This window comes from Micrasema longulum, unplaced genomic scaffold (genome assembly GCF_059751315.1).
Source record: "Micrasema longulum isolate JH-2025_06_02 unplaced genomic scaffold, ASM5975131v1 h1tg000912l, whole genome shotgun sequence".
Lineage (NCBI taxonomy): Eukaryota > Metazoa > Arthropoda > Insecta > Trichoptera > Brachycentridae > Micrasema > Micrasema longulum.
In genome coordinates, this window is record NW_028278103.1 from 268,902 (window position 1) to 286,590 (window position 17,689).

Genomic DNA, 17,689 nt, shown 5'->3' on the forward strand with positions numbered 1-17,689 from the left:
ATGTTTTGAGTATGTCCAAACGCTTATAGACAGGTTGTATTTCCTCCGTAAGGAGTTATTTAGATTTAAATTTGTTGCAACAAAGAGGGGAAACATTTTCGAGAACGAAATATGGATTTTTTTAAAAAAATATTTTATTATGTATTTGAATAAACAACAGCTACATTTACCTTAAATTTAAAATAAAACAAATAACAAAAAAGACAATTATAGGTTTTCGCAAGTAGCATCACAGTAAGTTACAAAAGGACTTATTACTTGTCATTGACGCATGACAATAATTTCAGCTCCTTAACTTACAAAAGTCAATAGATGGAAGAGGTGAGAAAATGTGAATGTGTAAACATAGACAGAATGATGAATGTTACACAGTGTGTAAAACGGCCACGTAAACCAGCCAATTACAGGTCATACGCCTTGTAAATGCCTAGACTTCCATATTCCCTCCTCGAAACTGTTTTCCCTCTTTTTTGCAACAAATTAAGATACAAAAATTGACAGGCGCCATTACCCAGCTGGTTAGACGGCCATCTGTGAAACAGGGATCGCGAGTTTGATTCCCGCCAGCTGCAAGAATAAAATTGAATGATTTTTTTCTCAATCGGTCGGGTGTACGAGTATATTTTATTACCTCCTTACATATCCCCTCTTTCTCACCTGCCCACAAGCCTCTTAATAGAGGCTTAGGGGGTTATTTATTTTAAAAAAATACTCACCGACTTTTTATGTCAACTGGTTTTGAGACGCACCTGTCTCTTCGTCAGGGTATGTTTTCGTAAACACTACGTATACTACGGTGATGGTAAGTTGAAAGTGTTTGTTAGTATTTGCAAGTTGGTGTAGCGAGTGTCCTGACAGAGAGAAGGGTACGTCTCAAAACCGGTAGATATAAAAGGTCGATAAGTGGTTATTTACTTATATCTACCAACGTGAGTTTACAGATATGTTTCTTTTTTGGGTGATACCGTGTTTGTTAAATTTGTTCCGACATTTTGGTTACCATTGCAGGAGCCATCTTCAGGGTAAACTGAGTGTTTTTGGTGAAAAAAGTGTGTGATAGTTTACCATTTCGTTTTACCTTTGGACCGTTCGGTGCTCATTTAGAAATTGGTAAAAAATCGGACTTTTATTAACACCTAATACACTAAACGAACGACGGTGACGAATTGTAAACATTTGAATTGAATTTCAGCATATTTCCTTTTGCCATTTTTGTGATTAACAATTGAAGCCGTTTTACATAACATGTACGCGCTGAGAGCTTACGTTAAGGTCCATATCAAATTTTCAAGGATTCACAAACACTCATAAATAACTATAAAAATGTCGCACGCCTCCCCTGAGCAGAAACTAGGAACTACCCGACCCGCCACCGTGTCCCGAAGCAAGCCGGGAAATAATACAAATTCCCATACCAGCTATTAATACAGAGTCTGGAAGAGGATCTTGTACCAAAAATGTTGAAAGTCACAGTCCATCGAGGGGAAAACTTTCAAAGTATTATTATGAAATATTATGATGTGTTGTGCAATCTTATTAGGGTAATTAGAACAAATGACGAAGGTATACGCGATGGTATAAAGCTCAAAGTATGAGGATGAAAAATGGACCTGTATTTCATCATCATTATATCCTCCGCATCCTGCGGTGCATAAGTCCCTGCCAGCGTTGCCAATACCCATCAAGCAAAAATCTGTAGATTCAGAAAAATAAATTAGCGGATTTCGGTACATTCATTATCCACCTTAAAGCCGTGAGCAAATGGGACAGCTTTCATATATAAGGTAAAAAATATGTTAATTTCTCTAAAATGTTATTGTGCACGCGGAAACATTGATTGACACAACAGAGTAGATAAGTTAAGGATTATTTAATAAGAGTAATTGAATTAATGAACTTTGAACTTTAAATATAAAAGAAATTTTATTTAACGTAAAACGGATATATATAAATCATGTTAAATAATATTTGATGTTTTAAAGATATTGTCGTTTAAATTTCCTTCACGGTGTTTTTTTAATCCGAGGTCTAATTTCCATTAGTTCTTTCATTAGATGAGCAAAGTAAGGTTAATCAATAAACTACCCGGCAACACTAACATAATTTCCATTTTGTTTCTTCAACAATCTGACAGTTGGAAAAATAATTCAATTTTTAAGTTATGCATTTGCTACTTAAACATTCAATTGCTAATTACACATGAAATATGATACCATCCTTTTTCTTGAAGATCCTAGCAGTACGTTTACACTTTCAAAGGACACAACACGGCATAGTTGTATTCAAATCAGGAGTTGCGTACTGAGCGACGTCTACAAAGAAACTGGTGGATCAAAACGTAAACCTACTCATTTATGAGTAGTTTAGTCACCTTCTGTTTGATGTGCGTATGCGGTTTCTGGACTATTTTTAATTCTATGTATAAATAGATGTTTAAAAATTGATATAATTTCAATCGAATTCGGTAGATCTGTAGGGTTGAGAACGCTGGGCCATGCATTGGTACAAGAATGCAGAGTATTTTGATCATCTGTTGCATAAAGGTAAGGAGATCAGTCTTACGCTTCGGGTACTAGTTGACAAATAGTTAATTATTGTATTAAATCACATTTAAAATAAATATTTCATTTTGATCCCACCTGCCAGGAATCGAACCTAGGATCTTAAACATGGCGCGTCAACCACTTCACTACAAGGTGGACTTATTTCTAGTGCATTGGTACAAGAATGCAGAGTATTTTGATCATCTGTTGCATAAAGGTAAGGTGATCAGTCTTACGCTTCGGGTACTAGTTGACAAATAGTTAATTATTGTATTAAATCACATTTAAAATAAATATTTCATTTTGATCCCACCTGCCAGGAATCGAACCTAGGATCTTAAACATGGCGCGTCAACCACTTCACTACAAGGTGGACTTATTTCTAGTCAATTTCGTAGCCACCGAGTTGAAAAGGCTCGTCCAGGGTTCTAATCCCATTTAACAGACAAATCTGTTTTCTTCGTCCGACTAGATACGTAAAAAAATTATAATTATTTAAAAAAAAACAAACTTTTTTTAAAATTAATAATTGTGTTATTTTAATTCACCCTAATATCCTGTATTTCAATTTTTGTGGCTCTTTCGAAATTGTGTATAATTCACAAAAAAATAAAAATTCAGTTATGGTAGAGTAGAGCTGATAGCGAAAAATCTGGGCACAACCCGAGTAATAACAATAAAAATAATAATAAATTGTAATCAAACATAAAAAGTGCAATTGATAAATAAAAATAAAAAAAACAAAGGGATACACCGTTAAATGGCAGTTTTATTGCCACAAGCAATTTCTTAGTCTGACCAAAAACAAATAAAAAGTAAAACAAAAGCAAACATAAAAAAAAGATATAATTAATGAATAATAAAAAAATTAAGAAAACACAAATAGAAAAAACATTTTTATTAGTTATGGTTACATGCATGTAATACATACAAATTTATTGAATTGCATCTTCTGAATATTCATTTGTATCATAAAACATTAATTTATTAGAAACACCCTTGCAAAATTTTGAATACAATTTCATTCCTTAATTATTTGGGAAGCTAATTATACATTTTTACTGCCATGCAAATGGGCAATCTTTGTATAAATAATTGTTTTATTGTTTCAACGGAGTTTTTAATTTAGTTTTATTCCTTGTGTTATGAAAGTGGCTTTTTCTTATATTCAAGTCGCGATTTAATAAATTGACAAAGTTTCATAATATAAATACCCATCAATAATAAAAAATTAATTCTAAAAAAATAAAGATTAGAAGAGTTTCCCCAAAAAATAATGTCATATTTTAAAGTTGAATATACATATGCGTAATAAATGGACATAAAACATATTTTTTTTGCTATTTTACTCGGTTTGTATGATACAAATACATAACTGCTTATTAGGATTTCAATCCGTTGTGGATGTTATTGATAATTTAAAAATATTTGATAATAAATGAAATTTAAAGTAAATCCATCAAAGACTACCAAGAAACATTCAATTTAGGAATTTTCGGGCTATCTTTAGGATACAAACCCTTAACCAACTCACTTCCCTCCACACAATAAACCTTCATCAACTAGCTCTGCGAAGATACTGTATTTGGGGTTATTTGTGAAGGAAAGTAGTAATAACCACAAGCATCTACAATTTTCTTATAGTTAAGGAAGATAAACGAATATAAAAAACTTGAAATTGATGTCACTGTAGATTTTTACATTATTTATTATTTTTAAGTATATTATGTATATATATATATGTATATATAAAATAAGCGAGTTGTGATCGCGTCGCTAGTGTCATGGACTCACGGCTCAAAGGTCTGTGATTCAAATCCCATTCTACCCCAACTCGATTCCTATTTTTTAGTACTTAGTTATTTAAAACTCGTTGAGAATGGCCCTCAAAATAAAATATTTAGGTGAAGCATAAGAATGCAAATATTTATTTTTACATTTTTTAAAATTATTTTTTATTGCGATGCTTTCTTTTAGATTGACCCTTAAATGCTTAATTTTTTTTATTGCATTAATAATTGTTTTATGGTGAATTTTATGATGCAGTTTAGGAGAAAAAAATCTCAATTTCATGAAAAGTGTAATATTTTTTAAAAAAACAGCACTGTAATGTAAATTAACTTAATACTTAATTTAAATTTTTATTTTAATAATTCACAATTACTTAATTCAATTTAATATTCTTTAACAAAACGTAAATATAAATTTATAAATTTAAACGTTATGTTTATTTTTTTTTTCGTTTTGAAAAGATTATAAATAACTGATGGATCAGAAAATAAAACTTTTTTAAAACTCCTGAAATGACAAATACGCTCAGTAAAAATTTCAACTGTCATAAATCATAGACAAAAAAGTGCATTTTATTTTTCTTTTATCTTAAATCTATAAATGAACTCTCTTAATTATTAATACCAGACTTAAAAAATACCTAACTATTTGTGATTCTAATTAATTATACGTAAATATTTGGTATGATGGATATTTCCAGCACGGTGCATTTAAAGATTAAGTTGGTATATTAATTTATTTTATTTTATTTATAACGGTTCACAAAAAATTCACAATACATAAAAGATTGGTAAAGAAATCAAAATTTTAGTTATCATGATGCATTTAAGGGTTAAGTAGGTTTACTAATTTATTTTATTTTATTTATAACGGGTGACAAAAAATAAACAATACGTACAAGATTGTAATAATCAAAGTTTTATTTATGTTTTGAAATATTAAGTTTAATATTATAAATGTTAATAGATACAATAAACTTTACCAACAGGTCATTAAAAATTATTTAACTTAACTAAAATAAGGGACTATTTGACTTCATAAATTGCGTTACGCCCTCCTATAATTATTTAATATATCGTTAAAGATATCAATATCATCATGACTTTGTACATACTTTTAACAAACGTGATAATGTATTAAAATGCGCCGTATAATTATTGAATATTGGAAGATAAAATGTAGCGTACGATCTCAATCGCCGACTGGGGACATTTAAATGGTACATTCTCTAAATAATGAGTCAATATTACAATTAATTACATCATAAATATACATCAAGTCTTTGGACTTGATGTATTAATATACTATTAATACATGTATTAATATACATCCAGTCCAAAATCTGTCTCCTAAATTCCAACTTTTTTAGACCTAAAGGTTCTATTTTTAAATGTTTATTTATTAATAACATTGTACGAGAAACATTAATTAGAGACAGAGACACAGCTTATAGAGACACAATTAGGAACGACTCATGCCTGTAAACTTGCCCAGACTCGCTAGAAAATCCGCGTTGAGTCGGGACACTTGTAATGCATGCATAACCATACATACACACATATGTACATTTACGAGTGTATTTGCATACACATATGCAATCGCTAAAAGTCTAACTTTTACATAATCTTTTTTAAGATAAATACAGTGTATTTAAATATTTTATTTATTAAAAATCATAATGGAGTTCTGGTACCAACCCTAATGTATGGAAGCGAAGCATGGCGTTGGAAAAAAAGGGACGAAAGTAGACTGAATGCTGTTGAAATGCGATCCCTCAGGCGAATGTGCGGAAAAACAATGTATGATAGGTGCCCTAATGTCGAAATTAGAGCAGAATGCAAGGCTGAGTTAAGCATTATCGACAAAATTAAGAAAGGTCTTTTGCGATGGTTCGGTCACGTGGAGCGAATGAATGATGAAAGAACGGCTAAAAAGATTTATGATGCGAATGTGTCTGGTTGTAGAAGTCGAGGAAGGCCGAGAAAGACATGGCATGATCAAGTACAACAAATTCTTGAAAGTGGTCATGTGAAAAGTCGGAATAATCGACGTGCGTGCATGAGAAGATGTATGAATGTGAAGGAAGCAAAGGAAGTGTGCCAGGACAGAGTGGTGTGGCGTTCTATCCTCTCTGCCTACCCCTCTGGGGAAATGGCGTGATGGTTAGTTAGTTAGTTAGTTAGTTAAATATTTTATCGGGTCCGGACTTCAGTCCTTTTCACTCCAATATGGAGCGACAGATATCGTCTTGTCAGTGATCATCTTCAAATCATCCTCATTGAATGAATTCAATGCATGAATGAATTCATTTGATTTGTTTTTTCACTTTTGAAAAATAATAGGCTTATTCATTTTATAATGAACGTTCGTTACAAAAGAGGCGATTTAATTTTTAAATTTGTTTTTTATTAAATTTTGAATAATTTCATAGACTCGCCACGCCTACTTAAAACATTGACTTACGCTGTCTTCTTTGTAATAGACTAACTTGACTTTTCTACAAGTGCAAAAATAAAAACGCTCAAATTTTATTTATAAGACGTTCCTGTTCATATAAGAATAACTATATCCAAGAAATATACATATTTAGTAGAAACATACATGCATATAAGAGATTTATATATTCCTTTTTTAAAAAACATGTATAATTTTTACTTTAGCTCATAACTCGTATTTTTTTAAATTTATTATTAATTGGCGATAATTGTTTTTTTTCTAACAACTTTTTGTTGTCTTAAGAATAAATTATTACAAAAATGTATTTCTTTTGCACCTCAACAGGCCAGGAGGCCCAATTGAACGTAGTTATGCAAAAAGCAGCCACCCATAGAAAAGTGAAGTTGAGATAATAGCACGTTTGTGAAAACAGCGAATAATCAAATGTACACAACAGGTGGAATGTTTTTGACTTTGACAAATGATAAGCAATAAGACATTTGATTTTAAATAATTTAAACAAGTATCTGATTGCGTATTTGGCCAGTTTTAGTTGGAATTTTAAAGAACCGTAAAATTTTTTTAGAGCTGTGGATGTTTTCTGTAAATTGAGAAATGCCGTTTTTTAAAACAACACTATTTTTAGAAGAATAGTATTACGTTTTTTTTTTGTGAAAGTGGCTTAGCTGTTTTTAGCAGAACATAGAATCGATCTTACTGCACCCTATACCACCAATATTATTTTTTTCAAAATTGTATACTGGCTGCTTTCTGCATAACTACGTTCAATTATAGTGGTGAATCACAGTACAGAACACCCAGGAGTGAGAAGAATCATATTTAGATTATGAGTGTTCTCACCAGGAATCAAACTCGGAACCCTATGTGCGTGACTGAAGTGTCTTAACGACTACATCACGGAGGTCGCCATTATGTTAATCTTTAAAAAATCTTGGGGCGTAGAGTTAGTGCATTTCTACAACCATTTGGACATTTGTAAAGTGTTATTTTTTTCAATATTAAGGATTATGTTGAAACTGACTTCGACTCGAGGACTCAGTAGGCTATATTACAGGGTAGAGGCATTGACACTGACCATTGAACCAAATAAGTAGAAAATTGACTAGGTATATATATAAATATGTATTGCGTGTTCCTAGAGTCAACAGAATAATGCCGTGCTAAAGTTAGCCTTGGAAATCTGATTCGTAATGACGAAAGTATGTACATATACCTAGCTTAAAAGAAGCCGATTGTATCTGCTGAAATAAAATACCTTAGTTTTGGGCCAGAACAAAAACCTCAACCACAAAAAAAACATTAAGAGAAAAATAACAAATGGATTTATAATAATTAAGGTATATCCTAATATATGTACACAACATTGAAAGCTTCCTGCACTTACCCAAAACTGTTTTGGAGGTTTTAGGGCGTTACCACACCAATCGATCGATCGTCGATCTATGCAATATATCGTTATTGAATGAGTTCTTTTAACGCCGATCGACAGTTCCTGTTACACCAGATCGATTGATCAATCATCGATGTTTTGACTACCGATATTCGTCGATCAGCCAAAGCTGTCGAGTGATAATATCGATCGAGCTATTGTTGACCCTTATGCCTCTTTTCAGATCCGCACACAAGATTCCTTAACCCATACGTTTTTGTAGATGAAAGACTAAAAAAATGAAGAGATCCAGATTTATTTTTTATTTTTTATTCATAAATTTCATAAAAAGTACATGTTTAAACAAAGGCAGAATGGTGAATTTTACTTAGTGAAAACAACCAACGAGAAATCTTTAGCCCAGTAAATGCCAAGGATTCCATATATTATCAAAAATGCCATCCACTGCGTTTGTATCTGAACCAATAAAATTATTTTTTCACTCACAGTACAGTCACAGCTACTTCCTCAAGCTTGTCACAAGCTGCTTGGCAAGTGTGCGCAAACCAAACGTCAGCATCCACACTCGTTAATTGTTATTATATTTCTTACTTATTTTTGATCAGCCTGTAAGAAATAGCTAGCCGCAATAATTTTGCCATTTATCTGTGTATTATTTGTTTTATTATTTTGTATTTATCAAAATATTTATATTTTTTCTATTTATTTCTATTTATATCATTTTATAAAATTAAATAAGAGATGAAATTATTTTTAAACCGGGTTGTGGTCCCGTAGCTAGTGTCTCGGACTCACGGATCAAAGGTACGTGGTTCGAATCCTACTCTTCCCCAACTTGATTCCCATTTTCTAATAGTGAGTTATTTACAACTCGTTGACAATGGCCCTCAAAATTAAATTTTTGGGTAATTTATAAGAACGCAATTTTTTTTTACTTTAAAAAAAAATAATTTCTTTTTATCTTTGCCATTTTTGTTATTTCAGTCATAAACATTGGTTATCAAATAGAAAAAGAGACTTTAAATGATTTAAATCAACAGCTATCATGGTTGATGATAACATGACATCTCAATAAAATTAATTACAACAATTTTCCACGGGTTAAAGGGTTAAATATGAATTATACAGCAAATTCAATGGACTGTTCAAATTTATTAAGTTATTTAAGAGCTAAATATTAAACAACATTAAAAATATTAAAAAATTTAAAAAAATAATTTATTAATGGTGGTAAAGGTATCAACTAGAAGAAAAATAATATTAATTATTTCAATACTAATTATTTCAATCAAATTTGACCGAGAAATTATTGTCATTTTTAATCGATCTGAGAAAGCGCTGTTGTAGTATTAATTATACAACGAAGAAGTTCAGTGCTACAAGAAATCGTACATAAAAAAGTTTTCTTCTGCGCTATAAAAATTAGTGCATTTAACAGTGCGGCGAAAATTCATGAAAATATTCATAAAAAAATACCATTTTGAATGACGTCATGAGTTCTTGTGAGTCAATCAATGATATAGTGTTGTTTTAGATTTATGGTTTACGGGAAGCCAATTAATAAATTAGCAGTACTCACAGTAGATAACTTGTGACGTCACAGGCTGAGCAATTACAAAATTTAAAAAAATTATAGCGCTGATAATACGATATATTAAAATAAAACATAAGTCTTAGTTTGATAGTCTATTTACAAAAAAAAAATCTTTAAAAATCCACTAAATTTTATCATTTAACCATGAGAATCTCATCATAACCTATTTTTCTCCAATACGTTTAATAAAAAATCATATTTGGCTCATTTCTAATGCACCATTTATGTGCAAATATACTTAAAGTGCGTTTTACAATTCTGTGAAAAAGTGAGATTTCAATTTAGATCGATATTCCATACGTTATTTTCGATAGGTTTTTTTCAAACCGTTTTGCACATATAACCGAATAGACTGCCTACTAATGATTGAAAACAAAAAGTACAGAGTACTCGTTCACAGAACTTGTCACGTCATACTTTTCATGTAACACATTGTGCTAAGAACTTCATGAAAAACGTTCGAAAACATCCTAGGATCATAGATATGTACTTTGCTTTTCACCTTTGTTATGATGAGGATGTCGGATTTGTCTATTTAGAATACAATATTTAATATAATATCTCTATTATCGAAAAAAAGGCGTATTTCGCTATTACAGACTTAAATTAAATAAAATTTATTTTAAATTATGGGAAATGTATTATTAAACACATTCATGTGAAAAATACCTATTTTCAAAATGATCCCGTCTTTTGCTAAACTTTTGTAGGGCATTGCTAAAATATAATTTGGGCACGGTGCTGTAAAGTCGTGTAACATCAATCAAAAGACGGAATATTCTGAAGTTTAGACATTTAAAAAAAATTCAAGAGACATGCTCTTTAATAAGTCCTTTTCCATAATGCATAAGAATAATAATACAATTTAGGACTGTTATAGCAAAATAAATTTAAAATCATAAATACATCGGTCATTTCACCAGCGTGCACTACCACTCACTGCCAATAACTGACTGATTTAACGAATGAGAAAAACACATACGATTGATTTCATCCTTGTCTTATGCATGGTACATGTAGATCTTGCTAACTGGATGCTGTTGTCTCTTTGACACAAACACCGGCCACAAAACAGCGTCTCTGTCTTTTTTGTTATAAGTTCTATACCCGTGTTTTTTCTTGAACAGATTTATTGTTGTATTGGCATCACTTTTATTCATATAATAAATATAATATATTCTTTGCATAATATTTAAAATAATATAAAATCCTATAAATTCATACAAATTTTACTTTAAAAATACGATTTTATCATTTTGAAAAATAAGAGAGAAATATCAAATCTTGTATTCCATGAAGACTCGTGTTACATCACAGCCACATAAGAGTTAATGTAACATGGCGTTACAGAACCGTTTCCAAAGGAATTTTTCAGCACAGTCTCTTAAGAGTTCTGTATTTTTTAATATGAAAAATTACATAGTTTTGAACAACAAATATTTATTAGGAACTTATAATTCTTACCTGTTGACTTAGTCGGTCAAGTCGAAGTGTCAGGTTCAGGCTCGCTCGTTCGCTGTAATACACAGTATATCCCCATGCGGATCCACACCATTGTCCTTGAGGGGATGGTAACCCTTCCTCTCGTATAGTCATGTGACCATCAGGACAGCCATCGGAAGTAAAGGACACGAATTTGCCGACGGTGAAGGTGTCAAACGTCAACTGAAACAAAGAAAAGGAACATTAGTTTAAAAAGAGAGGTGTTAAGCGTCTACCGAAACGAGAAAATTAAGTATGAATTTAAACGAAAACGGAATTTAGCGTCAGCCAAAACAAAATATAAAATAAAAACGTGTCAAGCCACAATCGAAACGAGAAAAAACAAAAAAAAATATTATTATTCTTTTTAGTTTTTTTATTTATCAAAAGCATACAAAAATTAAAATATGAATTATTTATTTATTTATTTAACTTTTTGTACAAAATGTTATTTGTACATTGGCGGGCTTATTGCCAAATGGCAATTTCTTCCAACCAACCGATAAAATAAAAGTTTTATTTTTATAATTCAAGTTACAGAACATATTCAATAGAGAAAAAAAAAGATTGAAAAGTTAAAAATATATAAAAATAGAAATAAACGTATTTGTTTATAAATTACCTTAAATCAAAACTATTACTCAATGGGAAAAAGGAAAAAAGCGGAAAGAGGAAAAAGGAAAGGAGGAGAGATTAAGGAAGAGAAAGGAGATGTTTCTTCAGACGTGATTTAAACAGAGATAATGTAGTAACATAATGTAGTAACAATTATCAAGTCCTATTGAACTGCATATAATGAAGTTCGTCAGCAGGTGCTTAAAGTTAAGTTCTAATATATAAACATAATCTTATTTCTTAAATTCTATAACATTTAAAAACTCTTTTTACGATGGAAAAAATTAAAAATGAAAAAACATGTAAATAAAGACACTCTGAAGCTCAAAGCCTTGTAAGAACTTATTTTATGTACGTATTCTGTCAATACATTGATTCTTGCAATGGGATTTTTAGAAAAAAAAGCAGCCACCTTGAGCACCGGCTGAATACATATAGAATATCCCCTGTGCCCGGCTTATTTTTTTGAAATTTCATGCTTTGTGAAGGGTTTCTTAAAAGTGTCATAATTATGAGAATACTGCGTCAAACCAATTGAAACTTTTAAAATTTATTTTAAACAGTTTAATAAGTTATTTTTGTATGATAATTTTGCCAACATTGGCCTTTATGGAGAGCCACACTGCAATGTTTGCACATATACAGGGTCTCACTCCTTTTTTTTGTGCTTTGTATCCCGAAGCCGTGTAAACACGTGATTACAATAGTCACGCGTTGTGTCTCAGGCCCGTGTTTTCACGTAAATCACCTCAAGGTAGTTTACCAACAGCAAAAAAGTACTCATAAAAGTCACTAGATGTCAATAAAATGCACTTTTTTGGACAGCTGGTAAACCACGTGAAAACGCGGGACCGGGACACAACGCGTTGTTATATAATCACGTGTTTACTCTGGGATACAAAGTGTTAGAACGACATTAATTTAAAATGAATCGTAATTTAAGCGAAAATTGTTTATTGGAACAACATTTTTGTCACATGAGCCTTCAGAACTTATCAATTTACTTGCATCAAAACTTGGAGATGCGGGGTCGGTCATTTATCTTGCTAGGGAGAATTTATCTTCTACTATACCGTCATAATAAAAGTATGTCATTTTATCGCGTAGATATGCGTGCAGTGGGATACTCGTGCCCTGAGTACATATCAATGTACCTTCCTAGAACTTGAACATACAGGGTCGATAGTGTACTTTCGTTATATCTCGGGAGAATACCGTCATGGTGAAGATATGACTCCTGTATGTTCCCATTGTAATTGCCCAACTGGTCCTTTTAGTATCGGCGTTTTAGGAAGTGAGCTAGCGCTTAAACTTTTTTTGGTTAAACCAGCGTAGTGGTTCCCCGAAGATGCGACTTGTTTTATGATATAAAATATCACATTCGCATACAATATGTAATCTGTACTGCAGAACCTACAGCTGAAAGTTTCAGAAAGGATCATTTAAGAAAGGTGTTTGTTCAATCTGGACCGCCCTTTAAGGGATCTAGTAACCACCCTTACTTACTTTTGGCAACTCGTTACATAGGAAAATACTGTAGTTATTTCTAATTCATATAAATAAGTACAATTGTTTTTATAAATAATTTACTTTATTTTCGTTTTTGGCTCATTACGAACAAGCTTGATTCTTATACACACACATAAAGTAGATATGTTAAGGATGTGTTTTTGTGCAGATTTTAGAAATATTCATATATTCAGCTTATAAATATTACAATTATACCCGATTTTCCTGGGCGCGTTGAGATTAAATGGATAAATTAAATTTGCTAGCATTTTTATGCAAAAATGACTCGTTTCCTTTAAATGAATGCCGATTTATATGATGAGTTATTTGATATACTATTTAAGATGTTGCGTATATTTAAACAAAAAATATTTTATCAACAATATATTGAGTTTGTCCAAATTTGAAAGAATTGAAGGAATATAGATGTTCAAATATGGGCAGTATGATGAATGTTGCACATTGTGTAAAGTGGCCACTTAAACCAGCCAATGACAGGTCATAAGCCCCGTAGATGCCTAAACTTCTATATTACCTTCTCTTAAATGTTCTTCATCTCTGTTGTTATATGTTAATATTAACTGCTCCCCGGGGAGTTGAATCCAATCCTTGTCTAAACAATATTTTCCCATTTAAAAATAAATATAATTTTCTGAAATATTTTAATTTTGGGACCATTTCCTTTTAGCCGTCATAATTGAAAAGAATCTCCTTCACTAGGGAAACATGTTTTATATCGTCGAATCAATAAATTCCCTACTCACATTTTGTCTCTAATCACCCCCTTTTTGCCCTAATCATCCCCCTCTCGTTTCCATTCACCCCAAAGTGGAGTAAATAGAGACAAGAGGCAAAATAATTTATTTACATTAAAACCTTACGGTAATCACAACTTTTTTAACAAAATCCGGCAGAAAGATATTGTAAACCAATATCAAAATGTTGAATTCATCTTTAACTATAACAAATTTTCATAAAACTGATATTCGGTACCGATGATCTAGACAGCGGCTAGGCCAGGCACAAAATCTTCCAGGGCAGGCACAGCCGTACCCCTGACTACGGCGTTGGTACCTTTCACACAGGTAAGACACTTCTTTGAATTTATTATTCAAAATGTATTTTTGTAAGCGTTTGTTACATATAATAGATATACAATATGCGCAATATTAATTAACTGTACTTTGCTTATCCTTTTAATTTATCAAACTACATTTGAAATTATCCGAGATTTAAACAAATAAGTATTTAACTACTCACCTTACATAGGCTATACATTTATACTAGAAATAAACAACACGTTCGTTATGGCCTGTGATTTACGTTTTGTATTTACATTTACACTTGATTTTTATCAACAGAAACATGAAAACTTATTTTACATCATCACACTTAAGTTGTATTAGTTTTTATTATATGCAGTATTGCTCGAATGAATGTGAACACAAGTGATATTTTAAAAAATAGCAACATTTATTTGTTATTGAAAAATAAAACAAATGAATGAATACAATTTAAGTTGTTTAAATAGTAAATGTGTCTTCCTTTGGCTTTTATAACTTCTTCAACACGTTTTGGCACAGAATCGATAAGTTTTTTTACAGTTTTATGATATTTGCAGGTCTCGAAACCGTGGATAGATTACAGCCTCAATCAGTCTAGTCACGAAGTCTAGTTTTTAAAATACCCCACAGATTTTAAATCTGGTCCGGCGAGTTACCTGGCCATTCAAGGAATTATATCTTTTTGTCCTTGAAATATTTCATCATGATCTTGAACACGTGGCATAGAATCAAATCTCGTCAAAAAACTCCTTCAGCGTTGGCATCAATTTTTCCTTAGTTCAGCTTCCAATCTGTGTTTTAGCAAGTCTGTAATTTTGCGAGTTTATCATCCCCTCGATCGTCACAAGACATCCGGTACCTTTATAAGAAATGCAGCCTCAAAACATCTTCTTTTACAGATGTTTAACTGTTTGATCAATATAAGCTATCGTGATCTTTTCGCTGTCACTTTTTCTAACAAAACGAGATCGCTGTCCTTGTACCAAAAAATGGTTGTCGTTTTTAATGACACTTTTCTCCAATCTTCATCAGTCCAGCTCGTATTTCTATTTGCCAAATTATTTCGTTTTTTCATCATGGCAGTAGTCAATAACATTTTTTTATCGGTCATTAACAACAACTCTAGCGCGTGTGTAGTCTTGTTGAAAGTCTTGGCTGGTTTATTTTCCCTAACTAAAAAGCTTCGTCTCTTGCAATTGTATTTTTTTTCCTTGCACATTCACCTTTTCTGTTCACTTCAATCGTTCCAGTGTCCCTTTTCTGCTGCAAAATCTTGTTGACAGCTCATAAACTTACACCACCTTCCTTGGCAGTGTCTCTTTAAATCATTGATGTGTGTTCATTCAAAGTCACAATTTTAGTGCGCTTTTTGGGAGTAATATCCAATTTCACACATAAAAACCAAATAAAGCCTTAATTCAGTCAAAACACAATCATTCTTAAAAACAACAAATGCAACGCGTATGTAGCTTGCTATGTGTCATTACCTTAGATGTATATACTCTAAGGTCATTACTCACTGACTGACAAAACAGTTCAACAAAATGGCCGCTTCTTTGACATAAGAGTGTTGCCAACTGTGAAAAAAAGTAAAATAGCGAAAATGTCTATGTATTCATATTAATTCGAATAATAATGCATACATACATATGACGATTTTATTTATGTTCAAGTGGCATTGGGTATTTTAAGTATATAATTACGATTATTAATACTTTATATTCATCTTCTCATTATTATATTAAGTATGTAATTTATTCATAATTAAGTAGTTGTAGTTTTCTTAAATAACAGTCTTATAACATTTGCATATAAATACTTGTGATAAAAAAAGCAATTATCTCCATCTTAGATCAAGCTGAGCTATGTAAAACTAATTAACTAACCACAGGAATTTTTTTTTTTTTTTTACAAATCAAATATTTGCGTTCTTATGATTTACCCAAATATTTAATTTTGAGGGCCATTTTCAACGAGTTGTAAATAACTCACTATTAGAAAATGGAATCAAGTTGGGGTAGAGTGGGATTCGAACCACGGACCTTTGGTCTGTGAGTCCGAGACACTAGCCACGGGACCACAACCCGATCATAATTTCAAAATTTCATATTCATTTTTAAATGCACCAAAAAAATGAGTAAAATACGAAGCGTAAGAACAGTCTTCTTTGCGCTTTGCCAAAGTATAATAGAGTTTAGGATTGTTGGAGATCAGCGTCCAAAAAAAAAAAATAAAAAAAAAATAAAAAAAAAATTTAAAAAAAGAAAACTGCACTTCATTCCACAAAAGCAACTAAAAAAAGAAATCGTGAATGTTTATGACCATCTCAAGTTCGGTGTTTATATTCATTACTGCGACCCTTATGGATATTAATTAAATTTTAAATCGTTTTTACTCTGTTATGGGGTACAAAAACTATGCCAAAATCACAACAAGAAACATGGAAACCCAGTCAGCAATTTAATAACTGCACCCGGTACGCCCAGTACCAAGAATGAGAACATCGTATGGTCAGTGATAACATAAACCGCTACTTATATCTTAAACCTTTGCCTTTCAAAGCGTATTGCGTATTGTATCTTTTTCAACTTATTTTTAAATGTACCTACACTTAAGATAATATTCAGTTTTATATAAATTATAATATTCACCAGTCTGAAGATGCCCATTAGAAGGTGAAAGCGCTAATTTGTCAAAATAAATAAGTGGAAGTGTACCAAGTATTTTTTTAATTAATAACTTATATGGAAATATAAGTTATTACATCTACAAAAAATATTCGTAATATGTCAAAATACCCAAAATACAAGCGGAAAGTAAAACAATTATTAATGTATGAAAACTTAATAAACCTTAAAATCCTTAAATTTAAAATCAAAAGCATATTCTTCATTTAAAATATTCATAATCAACAGGACACTAATAATAAATTGTAAAATCAGATATTTATTGTAAATATGTAAAAAATGTTTTATAAAGTTTTTTTTAAATAAAAACATTTTGTAAATATGGATGCCTAGGGATTTTTAAACATATTTTTATCTAGTTAATTCAGAAAAAATATAAGTATATAATATTACAACTAAATGAAAACATATATTTACATTAACAAGGCGTATGGTTTGTCTTTAGCTGGTCAAAGGCTTTGTGTAAAAAATAAAAAAATCAAACTAAACTCAACTGGTAAAGTGTATTCTTCAGGACAAACTCCCCAGTAGGAAGTGCACTGTAAATTCAACTATAT

At 31.3% G+C, this 17,689-nt stretch overlaps 1 protein-coding gene across 1 annotated transcript in view; it reads right to left on the reverse strand.

Moving 5' to 3' along the window:
* The window catches only part of LOC148278207 (uncharacterized), a 355,411-nt gene that overhangs the window by 205,981 nt on the left and 131,741 nt on the right, over positions 1-17,689 (reverse strand). Inside the window, exon 3 of the mRNA XM_088231756.1 lies at positions 11,240-11,440. Within this exon, the coding sequence (XP_088087882.1) occupies positions 11,240-11,440 (201 nt within the window). The remainder of the gene's footprint in view (positions 1-11,239; positions 11,441-17,689) is intronic.